The 26,027-nt window shown below is 37.1% G+C and overlaps 1 protein-coding gene across 5 annotated transcripts in view; it reads right to left on the reverse strand.

Annotated features, from left to right (window-relative positions):
* Positions 1–1,614: 1,614 nt before the first annotated feature.
* The window catches only part of LOC107668337 (formin-like protein 3), a 44,152-nt gene continuing 19,739 nt past the window's right edge, over positions 1,615–26,027 (reverse strand). The window contains exons 2-27 of one of the 5 annotated variants that reach the window (XM_016460178.1): positions 25,402–25,485; positions 23,764–23,844; positions 22,606–22,682; positions 19,131–19,214; positions 18,667–18,801; positions 17,128–17,236; positions 16,771–16,847; positions 15,640–15,733; positions 14,715–14,789; positions 14,528–14,638; positions 14,214–14,363; positions 12,733–12,834; positions 11,649–12,003; positions 11,051–11,134; positions 10,775–10,899; positions 10,477–10,679; positions 10,165–10,399; positions 9,709–9,777; positions 9,533–9,613; positions 9,316–9,445; positions 8,970–9,130; positions 8,789–8,890; positions 7,960–8,052; positions 7,691–7,814; positions 5,373–5,418; positions 1,615–3,840 (exon numbers count right to left, since the gene is read on the reverse strand). In XM_016460178.1, coding sequence (XP_016315664.1) covers positions 3,810–3,840; positions 5,373–5,418; positions 7,691–7,814; positions 7,960–8,052; positions 8,789–8,890; positions 8,970–9,130; positions 9,316–9,445; positions 9,533–9,613; positions 9,709–9,777; positions 10,165–10,399; positions 10,477–10,679; positions 10,775–10,899; positions 11,051–11,134; positions 11,649–12,003; positions 12,733–12,834; positions 14,214–14,363; positions 14,528–14,638; positions 14,715–14,789; positions 15,640–15,733; positions 16,771–16,847; positions 17,128–17,236; positions 18,667–18,801; positions 19,131–19,214; positions 22,606–22,682; positions 23,764–23,844; positions 25,402–25,485 — 3,018 coding nt within the window. In that variant the 3' untranslated portion in view covers positions 1,615–3,809. Of the gene's footprint in view, positions 3,841–5,372; positions 6,031–7,690; positions 7,815–7,959; positions 8,053–8,788; positions 8,891–8,969; positions 9,131–9,315; positions 9,446–9,532; positions 9,614–9,708; positions 9,778–10,164; positions 10,400–10,476; positions 10,680–10,774; positions 10,900–11,050; positions 11,135–11,648; positions 12,004–12,732; positions 12,835–14,213; positions 14,364–14,527; positions 14,639–14,714; positions 14,790–15,639; positions 15,734–16,770; positions 16,848–17,127; positions 17,237–18,666; positions 18,802–19,130; positions 19,215–22,605; positions 22,683–23,763; positions 23,845–25,401; positions 25,486–26,027 lie in introns of all 5 variants that reach the window. The other 4 variants (XM_016460177.1, XM_016460176.1, XR_001631883.1 and 1 more) reach the window with 4 other exon arrangements.

Consider the following 26,027-nt stretch of genomic DNA (forward strand, 5'->3'; position numbering starts at 1 on the left):
AAAATGAAGGACACTTTTTGTATGTGATCGCAGTATTATATTTTATTCTTTGAGAAATCCTTCTTGTCAACAAAAGAAAGCATTTTCTATACATCTTTTTTTTCTTTCCTTTCCCTTTTTTTCATTTTTCTCAGAAGTTTGCATACCTAATTTCTCACCCTTCCCCTCCATTTAGCCACTACCTCTCTGCTCCTCAAGATGCCAACAATATGGGAAACAATATAGGGAATCTTTGTTTTTTGTTTTTTTTTTTGTTTTTAAGTTTATTTTTGTATGAATTGTATAGAGATCAATGTTTCTTTTAGTGTTGCTAATGAAATATAAGGGAGTGGGGCACGGCCAACTGAATGATACTGATGCTGACTTGGCCCGTGTGTGATTTCAGATGGCTGAGATCCAATATAAGTGCGTGAGTGTTGCGAGACGTGGACGAGTCAGCATCGCTTTTATTTCTATACTGTTATCTCAGAGAACAACGCTTTCAATGATTGTCATACTCCTTGCACAGATTGATTTTATATATATTTACATATATAATTAACAAAGTGTCTTGACAAATATACCCAGGAATACAAGCAGACACCCGTACGAATAGCAGTATATAACTGTCTTTGTTTTAGCTTTGGGTTTTTTAATGAATGAAAAGATACAAAGTGTGGCACTATGTAGATTGAATGAACGAATGAGTGAGTGAATCCAATCAGATGGTAAATGTAAGGACATTCCAGAACTCTTTCCAGGGTATCAGTGGCCTTGGTGTGTATGTAAGCGGTATGTCCAAAGGATGCGGGCCTCATCTGACGCCATGTCTTCCAGTACGCCGGAACCAGCCTGGAGAAACGTCTGCTCGGTCGGTGTGGCTTCAACAGAACTGTTCCATACCACTTCAGTGGGAGCTGTATGTCACTTTTTGTTCACTAGTTCTGTGTCTTATGGACTTTATGCTCAGTGTAAGTGCATTCCTATGAGGTTCGTGTGGATCCAGTAATAACTCACTGCCTTGCTGCTACTCTTCCCATCATTCTCATCTGCCTGACCTGTAGAGAGACTCGTCCATCCCTGCTTGCGGCCGAGCGTCCACTGCTTCTAATGGAGGTGTAACCCGTGCACCATAGGCTAATGCATGGATCCAACAGCGCAAAAAGACTAGCGTCAGCTCCACAGATACATGTTAACAGCATTCATTCGAGCATCTGGACTTAACGTAAAGTGTCTGCTCTGTTTACGATCAAATGTAATTTAGCGCGGCCCTCTGTGGCCTTTTACTGTCACAACCCTGCAACTGTTTCTGTAGTTTTGTTGGTTCATTTTTTTTTTATATATACAAAATAATTAAACTGCCTTTTATAGTAAAAATGCATGGTGGCTCAGCCCTTCTTTTGGAGAGACAGCGTGATGTTTGTTTCTTTTGTTTCCAGCTGGAGAACTTCATGAACCATAGACAATAACGCATATATTAAAAATAAAAATGTACAGAACAAACAGAAGTGGTTTCTGGATTGGTGCTCTGCTGTAGCTTGGTAATGGGTTCAAGTGGTAAGTTTAGAAACAGTTTTCCCAACAAGAGTCCATAAGTCAAAGGTCAGATTCTCCAGGAATGAAGGACAAGAAATGTTGGTCGATAGATTTTGTAAGGTTCATGTCTCGGATTTAATAAAAGTAAAAATATTAGGCTGCTAATACAGAATGCATTACTTATGGATCTAAAACAATTACTGTTGTCCTAGTACTAGATGTGGTCAGGGTGAATATAGGTAAAATGGCACTCTTTCTGATTATTTGTCACTGGCATCAATTTAAAATATGATCCCCAGATGTTTTAACTCATCACAAAAAATTACCATAGCTAAAAATCTACAATATACTGTGTAAAATGAAAAAGAAATCAATCCAAAAGTTGTCCCACTTCACGTTTTCACTCTGCAGTACATTGTGGGAAAAAAATTTATTGATGAAATCGTCATAAAGGCAAAGTCGAGTCTCAAATATTTTTATTTGCCACTTCAAAAGAATATCCAGTTAACTGCTGCATTCATTGGTCCATTTCAACCAAATAACTTTAAAACTTTGGTACATTCATCTTGTGCTTTGCGTTTCCTCCCAAATTACTTGATTTAGTTTATGTCCGACAATATAGTATATAAACAAGTTCAGTCTAAGGAATAACTCCCAAGAACATACAAAAATGGTTAGTGTTTAATTTACATGTGTTCACTTCTCTTGAGCTCGAATCATATGGTAATATGTCCCTTTTTAAATAAAACGGACACTTCCGGTCCTGGCATCTTGATGGGTCAGAACAGCGTTCCAACATCTATGACGCGAAGCACCTGCTGAGAAAACCTGTCCTGCAGGTTCTCTTCCTGTTGCATAGCAGTCTTTGTCGGGGTAATTTTCTCTCTTCTCGCGGAAAGACTCCACTTAACGTATTTTTCATCACGTAATAATAAATTCTGTCATTATGTCTAAAACACTGCGTTTTGTAAAAGCAATAAGCACTTGAGGCCGTAGTGAATTGTGAATATAACCGGCAGCGCGTTGCGAACTAACGTTATTCACAGTAAAGCGCGGCTCGCGTTATTTATTGCTAAAATAAAGCTCTATTTCATATCGAGTCACTATTTGGATAATCGGCTCTTTTTCAATGATAGTGCAAAGAGAATAATTGTTCGATTAGGGCCATATTATATAATAAAATCCATCTTATGAAACGTAACTGTTGGTTTAAACCAAATGAATTAATTCTTACAAACCATGAGGACTGTCCTTCATTTTACTAACATGGGCAACTGGTTTAGAGTGAAAAAGTACAAATTGCACACTCAAATGATTGTTATCTTTACAATCCTGGAGTGCTTCCCATTGGATATTCTTTTAAAACAGAGTAAAATGCATTTATATACATAATTAATCTGTGGGGTAAAGAACGGATCAGAGCGTTATTCTCTGAGAAGTTTCACTGCATGGCATAACGTTATGTACACTGTTCTGATACATGTGCATTAGACATTTAGAAAGCTGGGTGAAGAAGGCACCGTCAAAACAAGGCACATTGTCAGTCAAATAGAGCACTTATTCAGGCTCTTTTGTTAAAGTTGCAATGCATTTTTGGATATCTGTATATATTTACATTAAGCATTAGAAATGTTACAACATAATGATTAACACAAGTATAAACTTAGATGCATCAATTTTGGCTATAAGAAATAATACTGAATAGAAAGGCACTTCTTTGTAACCATAGTACTAGTCTGGTTTAAAATACTGGAGACAGACTAGTCCATTCCAGGTAGCTGAATAGGATTAACAAATCATTTGAGTTCATAGTTAATAAAGAGCTGTACAAAACGGGCTCTGGCCTTAAAGTCAGTGACCTCAGACAGAAAGTCATGCTTACATTGCACAATAAAAGGAAATCCACGTTAATGGGCGTGAAATCCCGTTGGAAGTCTCTTCATGGTCAGCAGGATAGTGTTACCGCCGTCTGTGTGTCAACCACAAGCATTTTTCCTGTGCCAACGCAAGCTTTTACAGACACTCCTCAGATTTGCGTGCGCAAGCGTTCATGAGGCAGCCCTTAATGTCTGTGCTTTTATGGCTTTATTGAAAGAGCCTCCAGTGCAGAATCCAAAAAGGATTTCCATAAATAAATAACAACTTCCCCACCCCCTTAAAACCAAAGACACTGGTTTGGTCCTGCACTTCCCTCAGTCACTGTGAATTGCAGGAAGATGCCATTTCAGAAGAAAGCGGGGGGTGAGTGAGTGGGGGGTCTTTAGGGTCGCTTCCACCCATTCCGGATCACCGCATCAGCTCGCAGGAAGGGCTGGCTTCGGAGATCTGTGAGTGGGGAAGGGAGAGAGTTAGAGTTAGATCAGGGAACACTCAGGGTTGCAGGGGTCATTCTCAGCACTTGAGCTGGCTGCTAATATTGCTGCTGTCTTTGAAAAGGTTAAAGGAATGCAGAATTCTGTTGCTCTTACTTTCTAGTTCACCCATAAAGGAAAATTCTATCATTTACCCAGCCTCATGTCATTCATGTTTTTATCTGGGAAAGGAGATATTTAGCATAATGTTGATATTGTTCTTGTCCTTACAATGAAAGCAACAGTGACTGGCAGCTATAGTTCACCCAAAATGAAATTTTTGTCATCATGTATTCACCCTCATGTTGTTCCAAACCTGTACGAGTTTTTTTTTTTTTTTTTCTGTTGTTCCCTTGAGAAGATATTTTGATAAATGTAGGTTACCAAACAGTTGATGGTAGCCACAGACTTCCATAGTATGGAAAAAAATACAACGGAAGTCAATGGGGACCAGAAACTGTTTGGTTACACACATTCTTCAAATTATCTTATGTTCAACAGAAAAAAAAAAGTGAGAGTGAGTAAATGATGACAGATTTTGTAAGACCATTCAACATAAATATGTCTGAACTGATAGATAGATTCAGTGTTCAGTGAGGTCTTAAAAGATACTATAACATTTCCATATATAATGAAACACTATACCACTATATACAGTAACCATTACATGTAGATCTTGCTGAACAGAACACAAGATTTGCATGCATGTGACAGACATAAACATGTTAGACAAACAGCACAGTGCAAATATACAGCGGACAAAACACAGCGGACATGCAACAGTGATGACAAGAAAATAGAGATTTCATTCCTGGATCCTTTCCAAAAGACCTAAGAAAATAGGCTACTGAAGAAATGCTAACAGAAATTATACTAGTAAAATAATATAGGGTTTTGTACTATCCAATAATTAGTTTGTAATAATATTTGATATTTATAAGGTTATATAAAACTATAAAAATATTGTAGTTTATATAAATAGCCCATTTGAGAAAAAAGTCAGAATTCAGACAGAGATACAATTGTGACGTATATAAACTTGCAATTGTGAGATAAAAAGTCACAATTAGCTTTTTTATTTTTTATTCTTAGTAAAAAAAAAAAAAACACGGAATTGCGAGATGCAAACTTAGAATTAAGTAAAAAGTCAAATATGTAAATATTCGATTTCGCATATTTTTTCTCAAAATTGAAAGTTTATATTTCAAAATTCTAATTTTTTTCTCAAAATTGTGAGAAACATATATATTCCAAATTGTGAAATAAAAAATAAAAAACTATATAGCTAATTATTTTTTTTTATTTTTTTTTTTACACAATTACAAGTTTCATAAAATATATATTTAACAATGCAAAAAAGCAATATTCAGTACAAGACTTCATTTGGCCACATAAGCTTCAGCATTGTAGCAATGTTCAAAATGTAGCACCGCTAAAGCAACTGAGCTGACGGTAAAAAGGCAGACAGGAGCAAAGCGTCATGAAGCTCCATGATGCCTTTCTTACCCTTCAATTATTCTGTGCTCAAATTTACCCAGATTAATCCCCTGTTCTGCTGGAAAGGTATAACAAAGAGTTATTGGAGAAAACATGAGAGTTAGCAGGTGACAAACCAAGTGAAACATAATGAGGACTGTTACACAGACCAAATCTCTCTGGACAATATGACAAATAGAAAAACTAAAATTACAAAAATTATTTTAACAACCTGAATGTAAATTAATATTAAATCAAATAAGCATTTATGTAAACATCAGTCAGGCAACAGTTTTACAGTACAAAAAATATTATTATATTATATTTCATACAGATATTTTAATACTTTTCAGTCCATTTGTCATAATTCCCTTGAGAAAGATTTGGCTGTGAAAGATCCCTGTTTCAGATCTGTGAAAAAGCCACAGCTCGTGTTTCCCACTATTCCATTGTGCTTAGGTTAGTAGAGGATGCTGGGTAACCAGTGACAGAATGGGTCATGCGAGTGGTTGTATGCATGCACTTTGCAAGTGGTAAGAGAACGGGACAACCTGCGGCATTAGGGGCAGTTTTTTTGGGGGGGGGGGTTTGGGGGGCTAGCAGATGGACTCGTCGAAGAGGTTGGTATCGCAGAAGAAGCGAGAGCCCCGTTTGGCCGTGCGGGCTGTGAAGGGCACACTCTTCAGCACTGAGGGAGGTCAGAGACAGAACGTTATATCTGAGGTTAAGAAGGAGCATGTGTTCCTAAAACAGAAGCCCTTACCACTTCCTGGATTTTTTTCAAGGATGTTTTCAATCCTATTTAACAGCCATAGCTATAAAATCTTCTACACTGGGTACACTATCATTCAAATATTAGGGTTCATTTCGTTTTGTTTTGTGTTTTTTTAGGAAATTAATACTTCTATTCAGCAAGGATGCATAAAATTAATCAAAAGTGAGAGTTAAGGTATTTCAACTTTTACAAAATATTTAGATTTCAAACAAATGCTGTTCTTCTGAATTTTTCTATTCACAAAAATATTAAGCAGCACATAAGAGTGTATATTAGAATAATTTCTTAAGGATCATGTGACAGTGCAGACTGAAGTAATGGCTGCTTAAATTCCATCACAGGAATACATTTTATTTCAAAATATAAAACAGAAAACACATTTTAAATTACAATAATATTTCACAATATCACTGTTTTTACTGTATTTTTTTATGCAAATCAATGCAACCTTTGAGACTTCTTTCAAAAACATGAATAAAATCTTACAGATCCAAAACTTTTGAACACTAGTGTATATCTCAGATGGAGGAATTTGTTTTTTTATGGAAAAACTGCTCTGTTAATTAACTAATGATAAACCTGAGCACAAGATACATGGGTAAACTTTAAGAATAAACCATTAAAGTATATGTTAAACATAAACATGTTCAAGTAAAATGTAGGTTATACTGAAACTCTAAAAGCATTAATAAAGATTAAATACTGATTAAATTGCTTTGTGACTGGGGTAACAGGAGAGAAGAAAAGTGAATATTGTGCATTCTGTCAGTGATATATATGGGTTCATAAGGCTGGGACATTAAATTTAACTACTTCATGATTAACCTGAGCACAGGATACATGGGTAAAACTTTAAGAATAAACCATTAAAGTACGTTAAACATGTTCAAGTAAAAACGTAAGCATTAATAGAGATTAAATCCTGTTTACTTTGTGACTGGGGTAACAGAAGACGAGAAGTGACAATTCATCATTCTGTCAGTAATATCTATGGCTTCATAAGGCTGGGACGTTGTTTACTGAAATGTTAAAAAAGTGAAAATTTCCCTATGTGCACAACCTCTGGACTACATTTAAAGATCAATTTTTGGCTTTTTGGTATTGCAGCATACGAAAATCTTAAAGGAATGAGAGTGTTTGCCAAAAAAAAAAAAGATTCAGTAGTTAATAATTTAAATAAATAAATAAATATAAATAATAAATATATATACCTTTAACTGAGAGCATTATGCGAATCATAGATTATGATCTTTTGTTATCAAAAAAATAATTTAAGGACATTTCCTGGACAGTTTCTGCAATCTCTCTTAAGGGCATCCTGTACAATTTATTTACATATTTTAGAAAGAGAGGCACTTAGTATGCAATCTTATTAACTCTGAATATCCCTGAGAGTTGATTCAAATTCTGAACCATTGGTTTTAACTGATATGCACTTGTAATGTGTGGTGATTGGGCTGTAAGGGCCACTGTTTAACATAACAGAGAGTACGCTGCTGATGTGGAGAGCTGTGGACCACCACAGTGATTGTGGCCCCCTGGCTGATGGGTATTGTAGTCCTGCCTGGCCCACCTGTGATAATGTCTTCGATGGTGCCATCTTTGCCCTCATATACAGGCCGGTGGTCCTTGGCCTGTCTGCGCCGGAGCTCTGCGATCATTTCCTGCTGCTGCTGTCGCTTCTTTTGAGTCTGGACCTGCAGTGAGAAAACAAGATACATGTTTTCATGAGTATAATTGCAGTTTTTGATTTAAAAACACACTGCATCTGAAAAGAAAACTAACTTCTAGTTTGATATTTAAAGGAAAAAAGTTCTATTTCTCTCAGCTCTTAGATTTCACCTTGGGGTCATGCTGTTTGGCCTCCTGTGCTAGTAGTTTTTCTCTCATGGCTTCCTCTTGCTTCTTCCTCTGTTCGTTTTCCTCTACAGCCTCCTGCAGAAAACAACAACACAGTTCCGACAGTGAGGCGAGTGTGATCCAGGTCCTGACACTGCACAAAACACAGGCCTACGACCTCACATCTAAACAATCCCAGCAACCTCTGAGAAGGGATATGAATATGGACGCACACGAACGCACAGAGATCTTGGAGCTTTTTCGGTACCTCATGTAGACTCATAAATTCACCAGCAGAACAATGTGAGGAAGAGGTGTGAGTATGCGTGTGTGTCCGGGTTAAAGGCTGTGAAGGCAAAGGCCAGTCTAAACACAGCAGCTGCCCTTAAATCTCAGCCCAGCTGCCCCTTCCTGTTATTCACCCTCTTCTAACGTCTGCTACTCCACCCCAGTGCTCTGACGCTGATGCTCCAACAGGGAAGACATTAAAACAAGGATGGCCAAAGATATAAACACACATAGTAACTGTGTGTCCATTCAGGGTTTGAACCTACAAACTATTGGTTAGCAGGCCAGATCTTTCACCGCAGCATGTTTACTAAACATGCCAGACAGCAGATCATGTGAACGGCTCCTTCCTGTCCTCAATTATGTGAAAGTAGGTCGGGTTGGGTTCACCTTTCCCCCTGAGGCTTAGAAAATAAAAGTCTTTACCTGATCTGATGCATATACAGAGCCTCAAATGTTTTCTTCCTGTCATAATATGAAGATTCATGATTCTTTACTGCAGTGCCTAGAACCATTGAGTGAATCATTTAATATATTGCAGTACCTTGTGGGCTTTGATGAACCGTACAAACACTGGGAAGAACACAGAGGGCGGCGTGGTCTTAGGACTCTCCCCAAAGTAAAGCACCACATTGTTGAAGGCCTCCTGTAAATGGATTCAATTTGAGATTCAGATAATCTTGTTTTGTATTCAGAAAGTGTTTTGTAAAAGAGAGAAAGGACACCTCAGCAGTCTTGGAGTCTTTCTGTAGTTTGTCCAGCTGTGTATCGCTGGTCTGGAGGAAGCCCTTGAGTACAGCGTGGTCGTGCAGACTGCACTCTCTCCTGACCAGATCCATGCCCTTACCCAGCTCCTTAACATCCAACAACACGTTCTCCAGAGAGACTGTAATGGAAGATTTCAAATTAAAGCAATTCGAGTCAAATCCAAAGAAATGTGTATAATTTCAGTAAGTGTAGTTTAAATTTGTTGTATTTTTGCTTTCTTGTATTTCTAATTTTAAATTACAATTCAACATCCCATGGGACATGGTTAGTTCAATTCAAATTCCAACCCTGGAGGACACAGACCTGCTGCAGCCTTATCCACAAAGTGCAGTTCATTGTAGAAGGTAGTCAGTTCAGGATACTTCTCTTTGACGACCAGAGCAATGTAGTGAAGCAGTGTCATCTTCCGGTCAGTAGACTTAGTATCTAGCAGCTGTGAGAGAACAACATCAGCATGGGTGAGAACAGCACTGTTATTCAACTAAAACATCGCTGAAGTAATTTCTTCACCCAAGCTCACCAGATCCAGACTCTGAAGTTTGAAACCATACACCGAGCCTCTTTTACTACTGTTCATGTAGTTGCCCAGGGCCAGAATGATCTATGTGGAGACAAAAATGGATAGTTAAGCATAACTGGAGACAAATTTCAGATGATTTTGAAACCTTATAATACGCGAAACAAGTAGACATTTACTTCAAGAATCTTCTTTAGCTTTGGAGAAGACTTCACTGACGCTGATGCGGCGATGATGGCGTTGAGTTGCTGTGGATTTAAATAAACAGATGTCAAATCATGATTTGATCAGGGTGACTGTGATATTGCCAAGAACATGTTCCTAGATCAACATCTTTTCTTGTTCCATGAATAAAATTCCCATCAAACAAACCCTATACTTAACCCCAAGCCTAACAACCCCTAAAATCAGAGGGAAATGATAGGTTGACAAGTCTATGCCTCAATTTAACCACAAAATGTGAACAGGAATGTTGTTCCAGGAACAACAAGGATGTTGGTCATACAATTTTCACAAATATCTTTGCAACAACAACAAAAAAAATCACTGTGGATGGTCGTTCTTCACCAAAAATCTATTTTAAAAACCCACAAAATTTCCCAACTTCCCATTTGTTGACCATCATAGTTGCTCACCGGGGTCAGCATGTTGACATTATCATTGAAGTTGCCCACAAACGTTATGATGCTCATTCTCTGAGTGAGCCGCTCAATTTTGCTGAAGAGGAGCATGAAACGGTCTTCCTCAGTGAGTTGGTCCAGAGGTCTCCTCTCACGCTCGTACTGACGCAGTAGTTTACTCTCAGCCTCTGTGGGCAGAAACCGCATCAGGCATTCCACAAAATCCACCGGCAGGGCTTTCAGATCAAACCTGCAACATGGAAATTGCATCATATTAATCTCAGAGGAGATTTTTGAGAAGATTAAGATACTTGTATATGTGCGTACGTTTGAATAGCTTTGCAAATCTCCTCCGAGGTCTTGTTGGCCTTGCGCAGAGTGATGGCCAAGTTCTTTGAGCGATTGGCATCAAGCAGCTGCACTTTGTTGACAGCCTTTTGGGGAACCTTGCTCTTTGAGCACAACAGATCCACCACGGGACCCTGAGCTTTCGTCTTGAACAGCTCCTCAAACTTCTCCAGATCCAACTCCTACATGACCAATCGAGAGCACATAGCATGGGTGGAGAGTTTCATGGAACTCACACTCAAAATAATGTGCGAATCTGAGTCATACTCAATTTCACCTCAAGCACGCGCTCATCATCAATCTCGTTGAAGACGGTGCCATTGATCTGGTTGGGTTTCAGTGCAGTCCAGTTGAAGACAGGAAGGTGGAACTTGGTTTTTATGGGTTTCTTGATGCGTATGGCTACAATAGAAGAATAAACATTACATTTACTTAATTGCGTATGACAAGATCCTGAGTGATTTGTCACTGTGACTAGCTTTAATCTTATGTTTGCAACAAATCAGAGCTAAGATAGTACTGTTTCCTATTATTATTTTTAATTTTGTATTACCTGATAAGCCGACACTAAGGATGACTGCTGGTGATGGTCCAGGCAGAGGTGGAGGAGGTGGAGGAGGAATTGGAACACACTCGACTATATAAGATAAGAGAGATGTAATACATTAGTATGCATACATTTTCAGCTTTACTCTTAAATCTGTTCCCAAACAGTCACAAGGGTTTAATAGATATTTAGTTAGTCCCAGTCCAGCTGCTTCCTCAGCAGAAACTGCTCCTTAGCTAAAGGAAACACCCTTAGCTTTTCCTTTTCCTGCTAAGCTCTGTAACTCAGAGGGAACTAAGTGTTCACAGCTGAGCCTTGTTTTTCTGATTATTATACACTACGATAACTCTAAAAAAAAGTCTCCATAATCTTGAGCTTCAAGGGAACCCTTACATATCTGTTTTCCATTGACAGTAGGTTTGCACTGGTGCCAAATCTAAACGTTTCCTTGTCCACTCTTGAAATCAAATTATTTCAAATCAAATGAGTTCTGAGAATCTCAGATCTCCTGATCAAGCAATGACTCCAGCAACAGTAACTGATAACACACCGCACAAGATTCACATACACAACTTATTTTCCATGCTATTCTCAGACTCAGTACCTTCTGAAGGGAGTGGTGGGGCAGGTGGAGGTGGTGGTGGCGGTGGAGGTGGAGCAACAGCTTCAGTAGCAGCAGGTGAAGTGACACCCAGACCGCCACTCCCACTCATGCTTGCAGTAAGTAAGCCCAGGTCTCCCAGAGATGCTCCAGTCACTGCTCCACCAACAAGTCCTCCTCCACCCAGAGCCTCAATAGCAATATCCCCATCAGGCTGCTTGCGTAAACGGATGGTGCCCTGCTGCTCCAGCTCCAGCAATTGCTTCTTGATGTTGTTGTGCCTCTGGAAGGCAGCATCCTTCTCCTGGATCATTCGCCGCAGTGTGTGCACCTGTGAGCTGGTGGACTCATACGTCTCCTGCATAACCATGAGAATGACCAGTCAAGGATATTAGGGTACAAGGGTACTCAGTCTATCATCTTATAAGGCCACACAACACATGTAAATTCCCTGAAAATACTATGGTTGATAGATGGTACAGTGGTTTTCAGTCCTGTTGCACAGTTTGGTTATGAATGACAACTGCTTTCTACAACCAAAGTAACTCACAGCCAAATTTCAAAAGAAATTCAGATGATACTGTATGTGATCCTCTATTTTGATATATACTATGGACTCTTTTCACATTTCGGTGGGTCTCAGAAGCATTAGTTATCAAAATAGCATTAGTCACCCAAATAGCAAAAGAAACAATCCACAATAGTGTTTCTAAGACAAGTTTCTAAGATCTTTTTTTAAATTGAAAATATCAACACTTTGCTAGATTCACAGTATTAATACCATCACAGTCTGTGAAAAAAAAGTCCAGTGTACTGAATGATTAGCATAATTATTTAATGGTAATTTCTATGAAGGTACTTCAAAGAATACCATAGTGGATATCCCAAAAAAACATGGTATCTTACTGTTATTAGACATTTAGACATCTAGTAACCAGACTATGCAAAAACCACAAAGGATTATTGACAATTTTTTCACTGAACACGCTGTCATCATTCCTATTACTTATTCATATTACACAAACAAATCATTATAGGAGGTCAAGCTCACGAGTGAAGGTGATATAAATGACTGAGTGAGGCTTACCTTTATGGCTGTCAGTTCCTTGTCTTTGTGTAACAGCTGTTTCTCCAGGTCTGCTACCTTCGTCATGGTCTCATTCTCAACATCTAAAAGCTTCTCTGTCACCTAGAACAAAAACAAAGAGAGCACGAGAGAAAACATGACAGGGTGAGAGGTGTTGAAACAAAAATGAGTGAAGATGGCGAGGCGGTTCAGAGCATTAATCCTATAAACATCTCTTCCATACCCTTTTAATCTTCATTCTGTCTCTCTCACTCTCTTATGAATCAATAACAATATTTCCATCAGTATGACACAGCAGCATCACTTTCACTTTTGATACAGTGAAGATTACTGTACAAACATAGTGGAATGTTTGGGGAATTCTGTCCTCCTCCCCCAGCAAGAGCAGAATTTCTGTGTGATTCTCTGGTCATTTCAAGACCTTTGCCATGAGCATAACTCAGCCCAGCAGAAAGGCCCACTACTGAGTCAAGATCAGAGGAACAATCCGAGGTTTGTTTTCACACTGCCTGCATACTGCATACTCAGATTTACAAGCCTTATCTGTTGAACTAAACACTTATAAGCCCAATCAGTCTGCAGGTCAGATTATAAATGATGTTCTAAGATCTCTCTGCACCAAAAGTGAATCATTAAGCTTTCATTAAGCTCCAGCTTTATGTTGTGGGTGATTACTAGGGAATAACCCTGATTTCCCTGAACTCTGATAAGATTGAAGTCATTAAGATATTAAAAGTGACAACATGGCAGATCTGTGGTACAATAAACTCTCCTTGATATTTACAGATCTGACATAATAAAGAGTAACTCAGAAAAATCTGAGTGTGGTGATATAAGCAAACATTTATAAGATAATACTCTTAAAAAATTGGTCAATAATGACATCATAATATACACATTACCGTTTAAAGGTTTGGTGTCAGTAAAGAAAATTTTATTCAGCAAGGACACATGAAATTGATCAAAAGTAACAGTAAAGACATTTATAATGTTACAAAAGATTTCCATTTTAAATAAATGCTGTTCTTTTGAACTTCTACAAAAAATATTCATGGCTGTTGAAAATTCAGCTTTGCCACCACATAAATAAATCACATTTTAAAATATATTATAGCCTTAGTGAACACAAGATACTTCTATAAAAATCTAAATTTTGAACGTAAATGTACAAATTTGTGGAAGTTATTACAAATGTAAAAAGAAAAAGAAAAAATAGTGGTGCTTATGAATTTCCAAAGCACTTGTAGACCTCTCACAAATAATTTTTTGTTTATTTTTTTAAATATTCAATATTAAATAAAATAATAAATAAAATAAAATGTATTTATTTATTTATTAAAATATTTATTTATTATAACATAATCCGCTCTGCACCATTTTTAAGCAATGAAGCTTTTCACATTTTAGCTGATGTATGCTGAGTGTATGAGGTATAATAATAACAGCAATAATGAAAGAAAAGAGTATCTAATGGTTCTTACATGTGACAAATGCTCTTCCAGCTCCTCCACTTTCTCCAGGGCCACATTCTTTGTTTCAGCGTCCTCCAACAGACCTCCAACATCAAACACATTGTCCAGGTAAGCCTGGATCTGCACCGACAACTTATCACTCTCGGTGTGCTTGGATTTCTGGAAGGAAACACAGGGGATTTTTTAATGTTTTATCACGTGGTGTGACTGAATTATTCAATAGTATTAAAAATAAAATAAAAAACAACAAACTTGACTATTTACTTAACTTGGCTATTTAAAAACGGAATGATTTTAGATTAGTTTGAACATTGACTGGATACCTCCAGGAAGTCATCAAGCCCCAGCTTAGTGAACTCATACTGCAGATGTACACGGAAGTTCATGTCCTCCACCGAATGGACCACGATGTTGATGAACTGCATACAAGCCACCTGAGACACAAACCACACAGTCAAGCACATCCACGTTGGTCTCATACAAAATACTGGAGTTCTTTCATGCACCTACCATGAAGTCGATGTTCCCATCTTCACTACGGAAATACTCCATCAGCTTCTCAAAGCGGCGCTTCTCCTTACATACCTGCACATATTTTGAATCCAGTATGAACAGATTTGTCAAGTATTCAAATATAAAGTGTGATAGTTATAGCTCTTATATCCTCACAAATAACCAAACTTTGAGAAAAACAAACATAACATAGAAGAAATTACTGAGCCTTCTAGTTCTAGAAACAGCAGAGTATGAGGTTATGGGGTTTAGTGAAGCTGAGACTGATGGAGAATTCAGATCACAGTCCATTCAGGAGAAATTCAGACTTTATTGTAGACTTTATGGGAAAAGAAGGAGATTGAAATAACAAAAGGAAATACGTTAGGCCCTCACATTTCACTATGGAAACTTATTTCAAATACTTCAATCAGCTTCTTGTTCATAATGCTTTGCTTATTTACATGTGGAACATTTATTTCATTAGTCTAAATTCAAAGTTAGGTCAACCACAGACTCTTTGAAGACTAGTTCTGCCAGTCTACAGGCAGTATTTTATGTCAGTCTTTCTCACAGCATTGTTGTGACTGCTGTGTTGATTAGCTCTCCTAGTTTCTCAGGATAGAGTTGGACAGTTACAGGATAATTGGCCCGTTTCCGGTATTTAAATGACTAGGCAAACAAAACTGAGAGGTTGAGTGAACGGTTGAGTCTGCAGGCAATTCACTCCCCCCCAAAACACTGATCCTTATCAGAGACGTTGGTTTGATGAAATGACTGGCTTAAGATGTGGTGTTTTCCCACAAATGCATGTGGGAAGAGAGAAAATGGCCAGCTAATTGGCTTTATATGTGCACGAACTGAAGCAAAAACATAACAAAAACAAATATAGCATCCATGGTTTTTGTAATACACATGCAGGTGTAAAAGTCCCAGGATCTACCTCTTTGAAGTTATCAAACGCTGAGAGGATGATTTCATGGCCTCCTCGCACCAAACACACAGCAGCCAGCAGCTCCAGGACCAGTGCCTTTGTTCTATAGGCAGAACAAAAGCTTCTGTGAGCATTCAACTGGACAAGAGTGGCAGAGCAGGACTCAAACAATAAGACGGGTAACATTACCAACTTGACAGATCATTACCCACCCACACCTACTTAGATCTATCCTTCAGGGAGAACTGCGGCTTTGTGTCAATTGTTATACAATTTTCTAAATCAGAAACGTGATAGCGCACTTTCATCTTGAGCCTCTAACTGGGTAATGTCTGATGCTGAGTATCAGTAAATGTAGGTGGGGTAATTTTTTTGGTGCTGTTTTGGAATGACACAATCCAAGAAAAGCCTTTACAGCACAGTTAAAAGCTGTGATTGAATGATACATTGGCGTATGATTCATTGAGCTCATTGATGCTTTTTTTTGTAAGAAGGCTGGGGGGGGTTTCCATGCTTCAGTCTGAACTGATCTAAGCTTCTACTACAAATACACTTAGTAAGACTGACACTAATCCACTTGAAAGAATTCATTCTTACCAAACAAAAGCACAACTCTAATCCCCAACTTCACAGCGCCACCAAAACTAAAGGTCACTGGAAGTACTGCATTAATCAGGCTCATCAGGTAGCTACCTACTAAGGAACTATTTACACAAAACAAGTTCTCTGTGAATGGCCCTTAGAGGGATTGTACACCTAAAAATTACAGTTCTGTCATAATTTACTTCCCCTCATGTCATTCTAAACCTTTATTTCTTCTGTGGAACACAGTAGAAGATATTTTGAAGAATGTTGGTAACCAAACAGTTTTGGGTCCCATTGACTTCCATATTAAGAACAAAAAATACTATGAAAGTCAGTGGGATCAAAAACTGTTTGGTTCTTTGTTATGTGAAACACGAAACAAGGTCTTTTGGAGAATGTTGGTAAACAAATCATTGACTTCCATAGTATATTTTGGTCCGAAAATACTATAAAAGAAATGCACACAGGTTTGGAAAGACATGAGGGTGAGTAAATGACAGAATTTTCATTTTTGGGTGGACCTTTAACACTGTTATACAGAACCCTAATTCTTACCTTGGGTTCTTATTGTTCAAACTTAGGGCGATCTCGTTGACTGCATGCGCGTGAGACATGACGAGGTTGAATCCATACTAGGAGTGAGAAAGGAAAAAGCAATGTGGTATAAGAATATTAAAAAAATATTTACCACAATGCAATGGTGATTCAATTGAGATTTTGTGCTGCCGTTTGTTAACTGGACAGACACCGATGTATAAAACATTCTGGAAAATAACAGGTTACTTGTCATGTTCGATGAAACTTCATAATACTACTGACAGAACAGTTTTTATTTGCTACTTCCTTTCTATGTGCAATCAAGTCAAATGTCCCTGAGGTTTTTGTGACCAATCAGGTCTGTGCATCCTGTACCTGATAGTTCATGATTGCTCTGAGGCACATGATGCACACGTGCACATCATCCTTTTGACTGACTAATCTGGAGTTCTTGATGGCTTTGCTGTTGGCAGCTGAGCCATAACTGTAATAGAAGGACAAAATTAGTAGTTCACAAGAGCTGTGCTTGATTTGACATAACATAAACGTGCATAAATGATCACTCATATGCACCATATAAAGAGGTACTTTCATCTGCGTGTGTTATCTACCCTCAGGAAGTGTGGCTATGGCTCAGTGGGCAAAATACTGCACACGTGACTCCTAGTTTCGGTGCAAAGAAATGTTCCTGTCATTGCATGAACACGTGTATTATAATGTGTGAAGTGAGACAGGAAGTTAACTTTCCAAATAAAGGGTGCAATTACTTGAATAAACCAAACGGACACAAAATGTTTTTCGTGTTAAAACCATTATATTTATTAGATAAACTATTATTTAATATCAAATTAACCTAGCATGAGTAGCTAGTTTAAAACACATTAAATGTTTGTATTAAAATGCTGATATTGGCCTGTAACAAGGTTAAATCTAATGTCTTAATTTTGACATAACCTGATGAACTGATGATTTTTATTAATTTTAATGACCAAATACGACATATTTATTTTGCGTGCAACTATTTTATTGTAAGAAATACTGATCAAACAAATATATATTCCTTTTATTTATGGAAAATAATTATAAAAACAAAAATAACTACAAACCAATATTTGGCTTAAACTAGCACCTACTGGGTAAATTTATACACACTGTTTCTCATAACCCTGTTCAAGCTGGTTTTGGTTTTAATTATTTTGTAATTTTATAACGTTTTTGTTTAACTTTATGTTCATTTTTATATGAATTTAATGCTTATTACTGGAAAGTAACAAATATAAATATAATAAAATTTTAACAAAAAGTACTAAACCCTTAAAAGCCAATTATTACAAAATAATAATCAGAAAAATCTGTTTGTTTTTTTTATGGAACAGTTTATTGAACCTTTAGAATAAATACTTTTTAAACATAAAAAAAAAGGTTTGCATATGTGCAAAATATAATTAAATGCAAAAGTATTTATTGAAAGATTGAAAGATATTTGATACTCACATTTTAACATTCTTCTAAAAATAATATATGGAGAATCAAGTAAATCTAAGACCTGAAGGGCCGAATTATGCTTACTAAAAAAGTATGAACTATCAATCAGACGACAGAAGGCATGTAAGTAGACTGTGTACAACAGTTTTTTTCAGCAAAATTTTGATTATGTTCATAATTTTGAAGCCTTAGAAATTTGTGTATTAAATATAATACAGTAGGATTTATAGGGTTAATTTTTTAAGACTGAAGCTCTTTTGTACCATATTCTTGGAAAGTGCCAGTTAAAACAGTGCATTAAATATTTCTAATTAATGAGTTGTGATTGGCCAGCAGCCTGAACCAAACCAATGCAAGTTATCATCACATAAGCAAACATCATTTTAAAGCGAGGCAGAGCGTAGCAAGCACAAGCAGGCCAATACATACCGGAGGACGGATTGTCGTGCAGAGCGCACCAGTGTATTGCAGCCGTTCTGGTGCAGATCCTCAATGGACCTGCTCCAGGACTTAGCCTTGTCCAACGAAAAGTCCTCACCATTCTCCAGCCCTTCAAAATCCAACCTGAGCCGCATAGACAGGGAACCGCACATAAGGAGGGCAGGGGGTAAGGATGGGGAAGGTTACCAACAGAGTTCAGTAACAGGGGGTCCAGGATTATGCAGAGAGCAGCACATTATAGCATGGCATAACAAAGCGCAAAACAGAATGCAGCACGCCTACAATGATGCATTTAGCACGTTCATAATCATTAAACAACAGTGAATTCATCACAGCCTTTGTCTCCAGCAGAAGCCTGGCTACTTGATCTTTTAAATGTCCTACAGATGGTGCTTGGATTGGCGTGTTGTGAAGATGCCTGTGGTTGGTTGTTTTTAGGGTGTGTCACTCACATGATGGCACACTGGGCGAAGGAGAGATACTCCACCAGGATGTCCAGGCCTCTGTTCTCATCGTTGAGGAACTCACGAACCCACCTGCCACATTAAAGAGGGAGATCAAAGCATCCTGTTAACATCCTTCTGAAAGCAAACACACTCACACTGCCGTTTAAATATTTTAAAGAAACTTAAAAAAAAAAAAAAAAGAAGATATTAATACTTTTATTCAGCAAGGATGCATTAAATTGATCAAACATGACAGCAAAGATATTTATAATGTTACAAAAGATTTCTATATAAAAATTCTGGAAAAAAAAAATTATCACGTTTTCCACAAAAAAGCTTCACGAGCAGCAAATCAGCATATTAGAACGATTTCTGAAGGATCATGTGACATTAAATACTGGAGTAATGGCTGCTGAAAATTCATTTTTGCTATCACAGGAATACATGACATTATCAAATGTATTAAAAAAAGGAAAAAAAGTTCACAATATCACTGCTTTTACTGTGTTTTTGATCAAATAAATGCATCCTATTTACCGATCCCAAACCTTTAAAAGGTCATGTACATCCATCAACAACAATCAGCAAACAGGATCAGATTAACAAAGAGTAAAACTATGTGGAAAATATGAAAGACAGAGATAAAAAGGTGAAGAAATAAAACTGTTCTTTTCTAGACTATCAATATGACAACAAACTTAAGCTTCAGACTAAGAAGTGAGCATGAAATTAATGAAATTGATCCCATTTACTTTCTGAATATATGTTCCAGGGCTTATGGTGAATGATTTATCATTGGACATTAGTGCAACAGAAAACAAGTGTTTTTTTTTTTTGTAATCTTCCAAATGGGTACCAATGAGTGCCAACATTTTTTAAGAGGGAAGAAATCCTTCACAACTGACAGCAAACTCTACAGAACACTGACTTTTCATGATCCAATGAAATCCTGATAGAAAAAAATTAAGTCCCGCCCTTTTTATTGTTGAATATCCTATTGTATATTGTATAATCTGTATTGTATAATGTATAATACATCATATTATGGAAACAGCGAATGTTGTTTCATGTTGACTTTAAAATCCCAAGACATTTTCACCCTCAAGGCTTCTCTGAGTTGACTAGCTTGGCAAGACTGAGATGGAAAGTCAAGAATGGAGACTAGTTTTAGATTTCCTTCATTTAGCTCCAGATTTCTGAGGGGGAAACTCAAAGCAAAATTCCCACCACGCAGAGCAAAAGAACGTGGAGATCATAGCTTGAGAGAGGAGGTTAAATCTCGGACAGTGGGAGTGTTTAGACTGCCTTCCCTGTGCAAACATTCATTTTTTCTATACATGCATTCTTTTTTTTCTGCACGTCTCTCATTTTCATTCTTCTTTTACCTCTCAAACACAAGCTGTAATGATTGGTTGAAATCTATCTCAACTGTTAAATGGTTATAGATGCATAAGAAAAAAAAGCTACCAGACTCCCAAACGAGCACAAGAAAAACAGACAAAATGTGGAACTGAGCAAGAAACAGACTTTTCAGACTGAAAAGGTGGTGGGGGCTCACTCCATCATCAGCTTCCTGTCTACCACCTCCCCCTCCCTGCTCCCCTTTAGACTCTTTTCCTGTCCAGCCAGATGCTATTTCAGATTGTCTTGGCAAAGCAAGGAGTAGCACATCGGAAAGAGGCCAGGGATCGGACACATGCAATAAACAGTCCTCTGTTCCATTTCATCCAGCCCCCCAAAAAAGTGAAAATAGCCTGCCTATTCTTTTTCTCTTTTCTTCTGAATGAGAAGCACATTACAAACCCCTGGCTGCTCTTAATGCAGGAGAGGAGTGTATTGGTTATTTATGGCTCACACAGAAGACAAAGGAAGTAATTAATAATCATATTTTTCCAGCGTTTTCTGAGATTTTGCTCATGTGTGTGTATCAGTGTTCAGGAAGCTACTTTGAAACTGTAGTTTGCCAAGCTACTCATAATTTATAGTAATTTGAACTGAATATAGCTTTTTAATCTTTTAAAGTAGTAGTTAGCTAAACTACACAACTAACAAAAAAAAGTAACTAGCGACTTGAGAAAAAGCAACTTAAAGGAACAAAATCTTAAATATAAAGAAACAAAATCTTCTTAAATAGTAAAACATAAGACGATATACTTGTTATAAAATGTTTAATGTTAATAACAAAATGCTATTATTAAAATAAATGTACATATTATTATTAATTATAATATTATTTAATAAATTATAAAAATTTACATGTTATTATTTTAATGTAAAGCCATATTTTTGGCACAAAACAATTAGCTCCAAACTTATAAACTTATCTTTAAACTAAACAGATTATCTCGCAAATAACAAAATACAATAAACAACTAACAAAAACTAGAATGCAACTGATTTAAAAACAACAAACAGCAGCATGCAACTGAATATTTTGCCAAAAATACCTAAAATTAATTGCTTCTATGTGGAAACTCAAATCGATGAAGCATTATTTTGAATCATTCATTTACATGGTCCAAACAAATAAATTCATTTTTCCAATGTTATTTGTATGAGTGTGTTTCATTCCTCATTTCTCTCAACTGTAAATTTGAATGCACAATGCAATGTGACAATAAATACAACACTGTAGCATTTTGTAATTTGCAAAACAGCTGAACTATTGAAAAATGTAGTAAAGTTACAAGTTATTCCCCATCGCTTCTGGGTGTGTTCATCCGATTGGTACGGATGTACCATACAATGCATGCTTTTCTGTAATGTGTTTGTGTGTAAATGGTTTTACAGTTTCACAACACATTGTTTTTTTTGTATTCAATAAGTGCGTGTGCCCGTGAAAATGGAATATAAACAGTGAAAACATGTTCCCAGTTGTCAGTGTTTAATTGTTACAGAAATGTGTCAATGTTTTGTCTGGGTTCATCAATGTGTCTTATAAACCTTTGTGTGTGTGTGTGTGTGTGTGTGTGTGTGTGTGTGTGTGTACGTGTCCTTTCACACACTACATTGTTGGATGCTACAAGCTTCCTGGCTCTCCAGCATACACAACTAAGCTTCCTGAGTTGCTTGAAGCTGCTAAGGGGGTGGTGTGTGAGGGACGAGATGAATAAAAACCATCTGGATACTGCCGAGGTCTACAGACAGCATTGTAAGCACAGGGAAGCTGGCAGAACAGCCCAACAGCAGGGATTTGTGCACGAGCAAACACTACATCTAGCTTTCTACGACAGGAAGAACAAAGAAAGAGTGATTCTTTAGAGGGGAAAGCCAAACAATACCACAGCTTCCCGTCCATACCACTAGTAAGGCTATTGTTCCCTGCACTGCATACAGGAGCCTCATAACCTCACTGCATTAGTTACTGGAGGATCATGGGATGTTACTCTGGGTGATTGTTGGGAGGGGTATTTGTAGAGATAAGCACAAGACAAAGAGATGTAAAAGAAGGATTAAATGAGCGAAGTCAGGAATTAGTCACCCTATGTGATTGGTTCTCAGCGATATCTCCAGCTCTCGCAGGACTTTGGTGGATTCCTGAACCCTTCTGCGGAATTTCTGCACACACAGACAAACTGATGATTATCGGCATGTTTGGAGAAAAACTATGCAACCTCACCAGAATAGTTTCAACTTTTCAATAAACACTAACTAGTGCTGGGTAAAACAACATTTCTGGTTAAACTTTTAGTGCATAAAAGAGGTCAACACTAATGACCTAAACAGGAAAACCAATTGAGCAGATTATAGGAAATTAACGGATCCTGAATATTTGTATTTTTTGCATATACACTGCCATTCAAAAGTTTGTGGCTGATTTTGAAAGATTTTTAAATGATAAAGTATTTTATTCTCACCCAGACCGCATGTATTTGATTAAAAAAATAAATAACTTTTAAAATGTAAAATAACTGATTTCCATTTTAATATATTTTAAAATGTCATTTATTCCTGTGACAGCAAAAGCTGAATTTTCAGCAGCCATTACTCCAGTCTTTCAGTGTCACATGATTCTTCAGAAATCATTTTAATATGCTGATATGGTGCTCCAGAAACATTTATTATTATTATTATTATTATTAATGTTGAACACAGCTGTGCTGTTTAATATTTTTGTGGAAAGCATGATTCTTTTTTTAGGATTCTTTGACAAATAGAAAGTTCAAAAGAACAGCATATATTTCCATTCATTTATTAAATGGAATCTTTTGTAACATTATAAATGTATTTACTTTAGCTTTTTTTTTTGCTCCTCTTGCATTATCAGCACAAGTTTTTTGCTGCTTTGACACAATCTTTATTGTATAAAGCGCTATATAAATAAAGGTGACTTGACTTGACTTGGCTTTTGATCAATTTAATGCATACTTGCTCAATAAAAATATAATTTTACGTTTTTTTTTTTGTTTTTTTTTCTCAGGGGATGATTATAGTGCTACTCAGGCTTTTTGTGCAAAAGAATAAGGATTCATAAATTAACATAATTTTGGAATTAAACAAGCTATTTTTTGGTGAAAAATATATGAAAAAATATATTTTATTTCTAATAATACAACCTCTTTAACTGCTGTAAGTCATGTTCACATGTAACCAGGTGAGAAACAGACATTAGTTACGCAATCTGGCGAATGATGCTGACCTTGCGTGTGACTCTTGGGTCTAAATATCCACGTAGTTTCTGGATGTATGTATGTGGAGGATTCTTCACTTGGAAACGCTCCTAACACAGAGGAGAGGGGGAGACAGTTATACACAGGCAAAAAACATCTCCAACAAAAGATGAATGTTCTGTTTTAACTAATCCATACACATATTCTAAAAGGGGTCATATGATGTTGCTAAAAAAGAACATTATTTTGTGTATTTGGTGTAATGAAATGTGTTTATGCGGTTTAAGGTTAAAAAAACACATTATTTTCCACATACTGTACATTATTGTTTCTCCTCTATGCCCGCCTTTCTGAAACGCGTCGATTTTTACAAAGCTCATCAGTCTGAAAAGCGAGGTGTGTTGTGATTGGCCAAATACCTCAAGTGTGTGATGGAAATGTTACGCCCCTTACCATGCTGTGATGGAGCGATGAGACAAAAACATTAAAACCCATTATAAACGAGGCATTTGTTGCATCCAGTGGGGACATAATTACGGATTATAATGACTTGTACTGTCTTTTTACGCGTTGCGTTGCATCGCACCGTGTAAACATAAAACCATGTCTGCATTTGCATTTGTGATCGGACTCGTGTTTTGAATCATCAGTGGCAAATCCTTTAAATGAAAACGTACTTGCAGACTGTGAGTCAGAACAGCCGGCATTGTAGTCTACTCTACCAGGATCAGGAAACAGTCCTCCATAAAATGTGCTGCACACATCTGAATATTTGGGTTGAACTGTTCTGGAACAGTGTTGTAAATACAACTTAACCACTGATTTCTAGTCGTGTCCATTTTTGGAAAACCAAACAAAGTAGTTTCAAGGAAAAATTTAAATCGCATCATATGACCCCTTTAATCATTTCATGTTGTTTTGATAAAAAAAAAAACGTATTTTTTGTCGTAATTATGAACTCCCTTTTTCAGCAGCACAGATTTGTCAAGATGCATGACTACATTCATAAATAGTTTTAGAAAACAAGCACAAAATGTAGCACAAAGTCATAATTTAATGCACTGATGCATTTATTTCAGCAAGACCCTGCATTTAAATTTTTTTTTTAAAGGGACAGCTCCTCTTAAAATGAAATTCTGTCATAATTTACTCACCCTCATATTATTCTAAATCTGTATGAAAGTATGAACTCAGAAGGAGAAATTCTGAAGACTGGATAGGCCGCTATTTTCATTGCAATTAAAATGAATGGGGACTGAGGATAAAATAACTAAAATTATCATAAAAGTGGTCCAAACAACTACTGGAAAGCTTCACACCCCGTTCCTTGCAACTACATGGAAAAGAACGATGGGTACAATCCTCAATTTTGTGTTCCACAGAAGATAATGGGTTTAGAACAACATGAGGGTGAGTAAACGGTGATAGAATTTTCATTTCTGGGTGAAATGAGATGAGTAGTTGGTATGATCCTGTGTCTGCCTTTTCTTCTGTGTGATAAATCATTAAAATCTGATAAAATTGTGGGCCAAAAAACTTCCTCTTAACTTGTTAATAATAACTGTAATAATATATATTTTTTAAATGTCATGTCAATAACACCATTCTTGAAGGCTTGTTCTTCTGCAAGGGTGTGACTTAACAGTGGGTGATTGTGGAGGCTGTACCTGGTCACAGATGAGATCCCATTTCTTCTCATTATCGTACTGCCGGAGGAGACGTGCTTTATCTGGGGGCAGGTTCATAGAGTTCTGAAAAACAAGAGAGCGCTTTCACATCAGAACACACAGGATGTCATGTATTCCTCCATGTATCCATGGAGACGTCTTTGTGCTCATTTTCTTTTGGTCACAGCGGTTTCTTGTCTGACACGAGAAACCCTGCAGCCTATGACATCACGTCCTGTGTTAACTTCTTATATCCTGTTTGAAATCATATTTCTCTTCAGACATCAAAAAAATCTTTTTACTAAATTCTCAATTTCAAACTATATTTTTACATTTTCTGAAGGAAACTGCTTTTGCAAAACTCACTGCCACAATTGTGGGTGATTGCCAGTGTGTTGCTATGCGGTTGCTAAGGTATTCTGAGTGGTTTGCGTGGAGTTGTGTATGTGTTTACTAGGGTGTTGCTAGAAAGCAAACTGCATTAGTTGAAGTATGACTTATGTGCCAAAGTTTACAGAAATACACAATTACGTAACTCGGACACTTCCACATAAGCCACATGAACATGAGCATAAACTTCTTTTACAGCGGAGCAACAGTTCAAAGTGAATTTTACTTGCAAGTTA

This window comes from Sinocyclocheilus anshuiensis, unplaced genomic scaffold (assembly GCF_001515605.1).
Source record: "Sinocyclocheilus anshuiensis isolate Anshui unplaced genomic scaffold, SAMN03320099.WGS_v1.1 scaffold3360, whole genome shotgun sequence".
NCBI classification, from domain to species: domain Eukaryota; kingdom Metazoa; phylum Chordata; class Actinopteri; order Cypriniformes; family Cyprinidae; genus Sinocyclocheilus; species Sinocyclocheilus anshuiensis.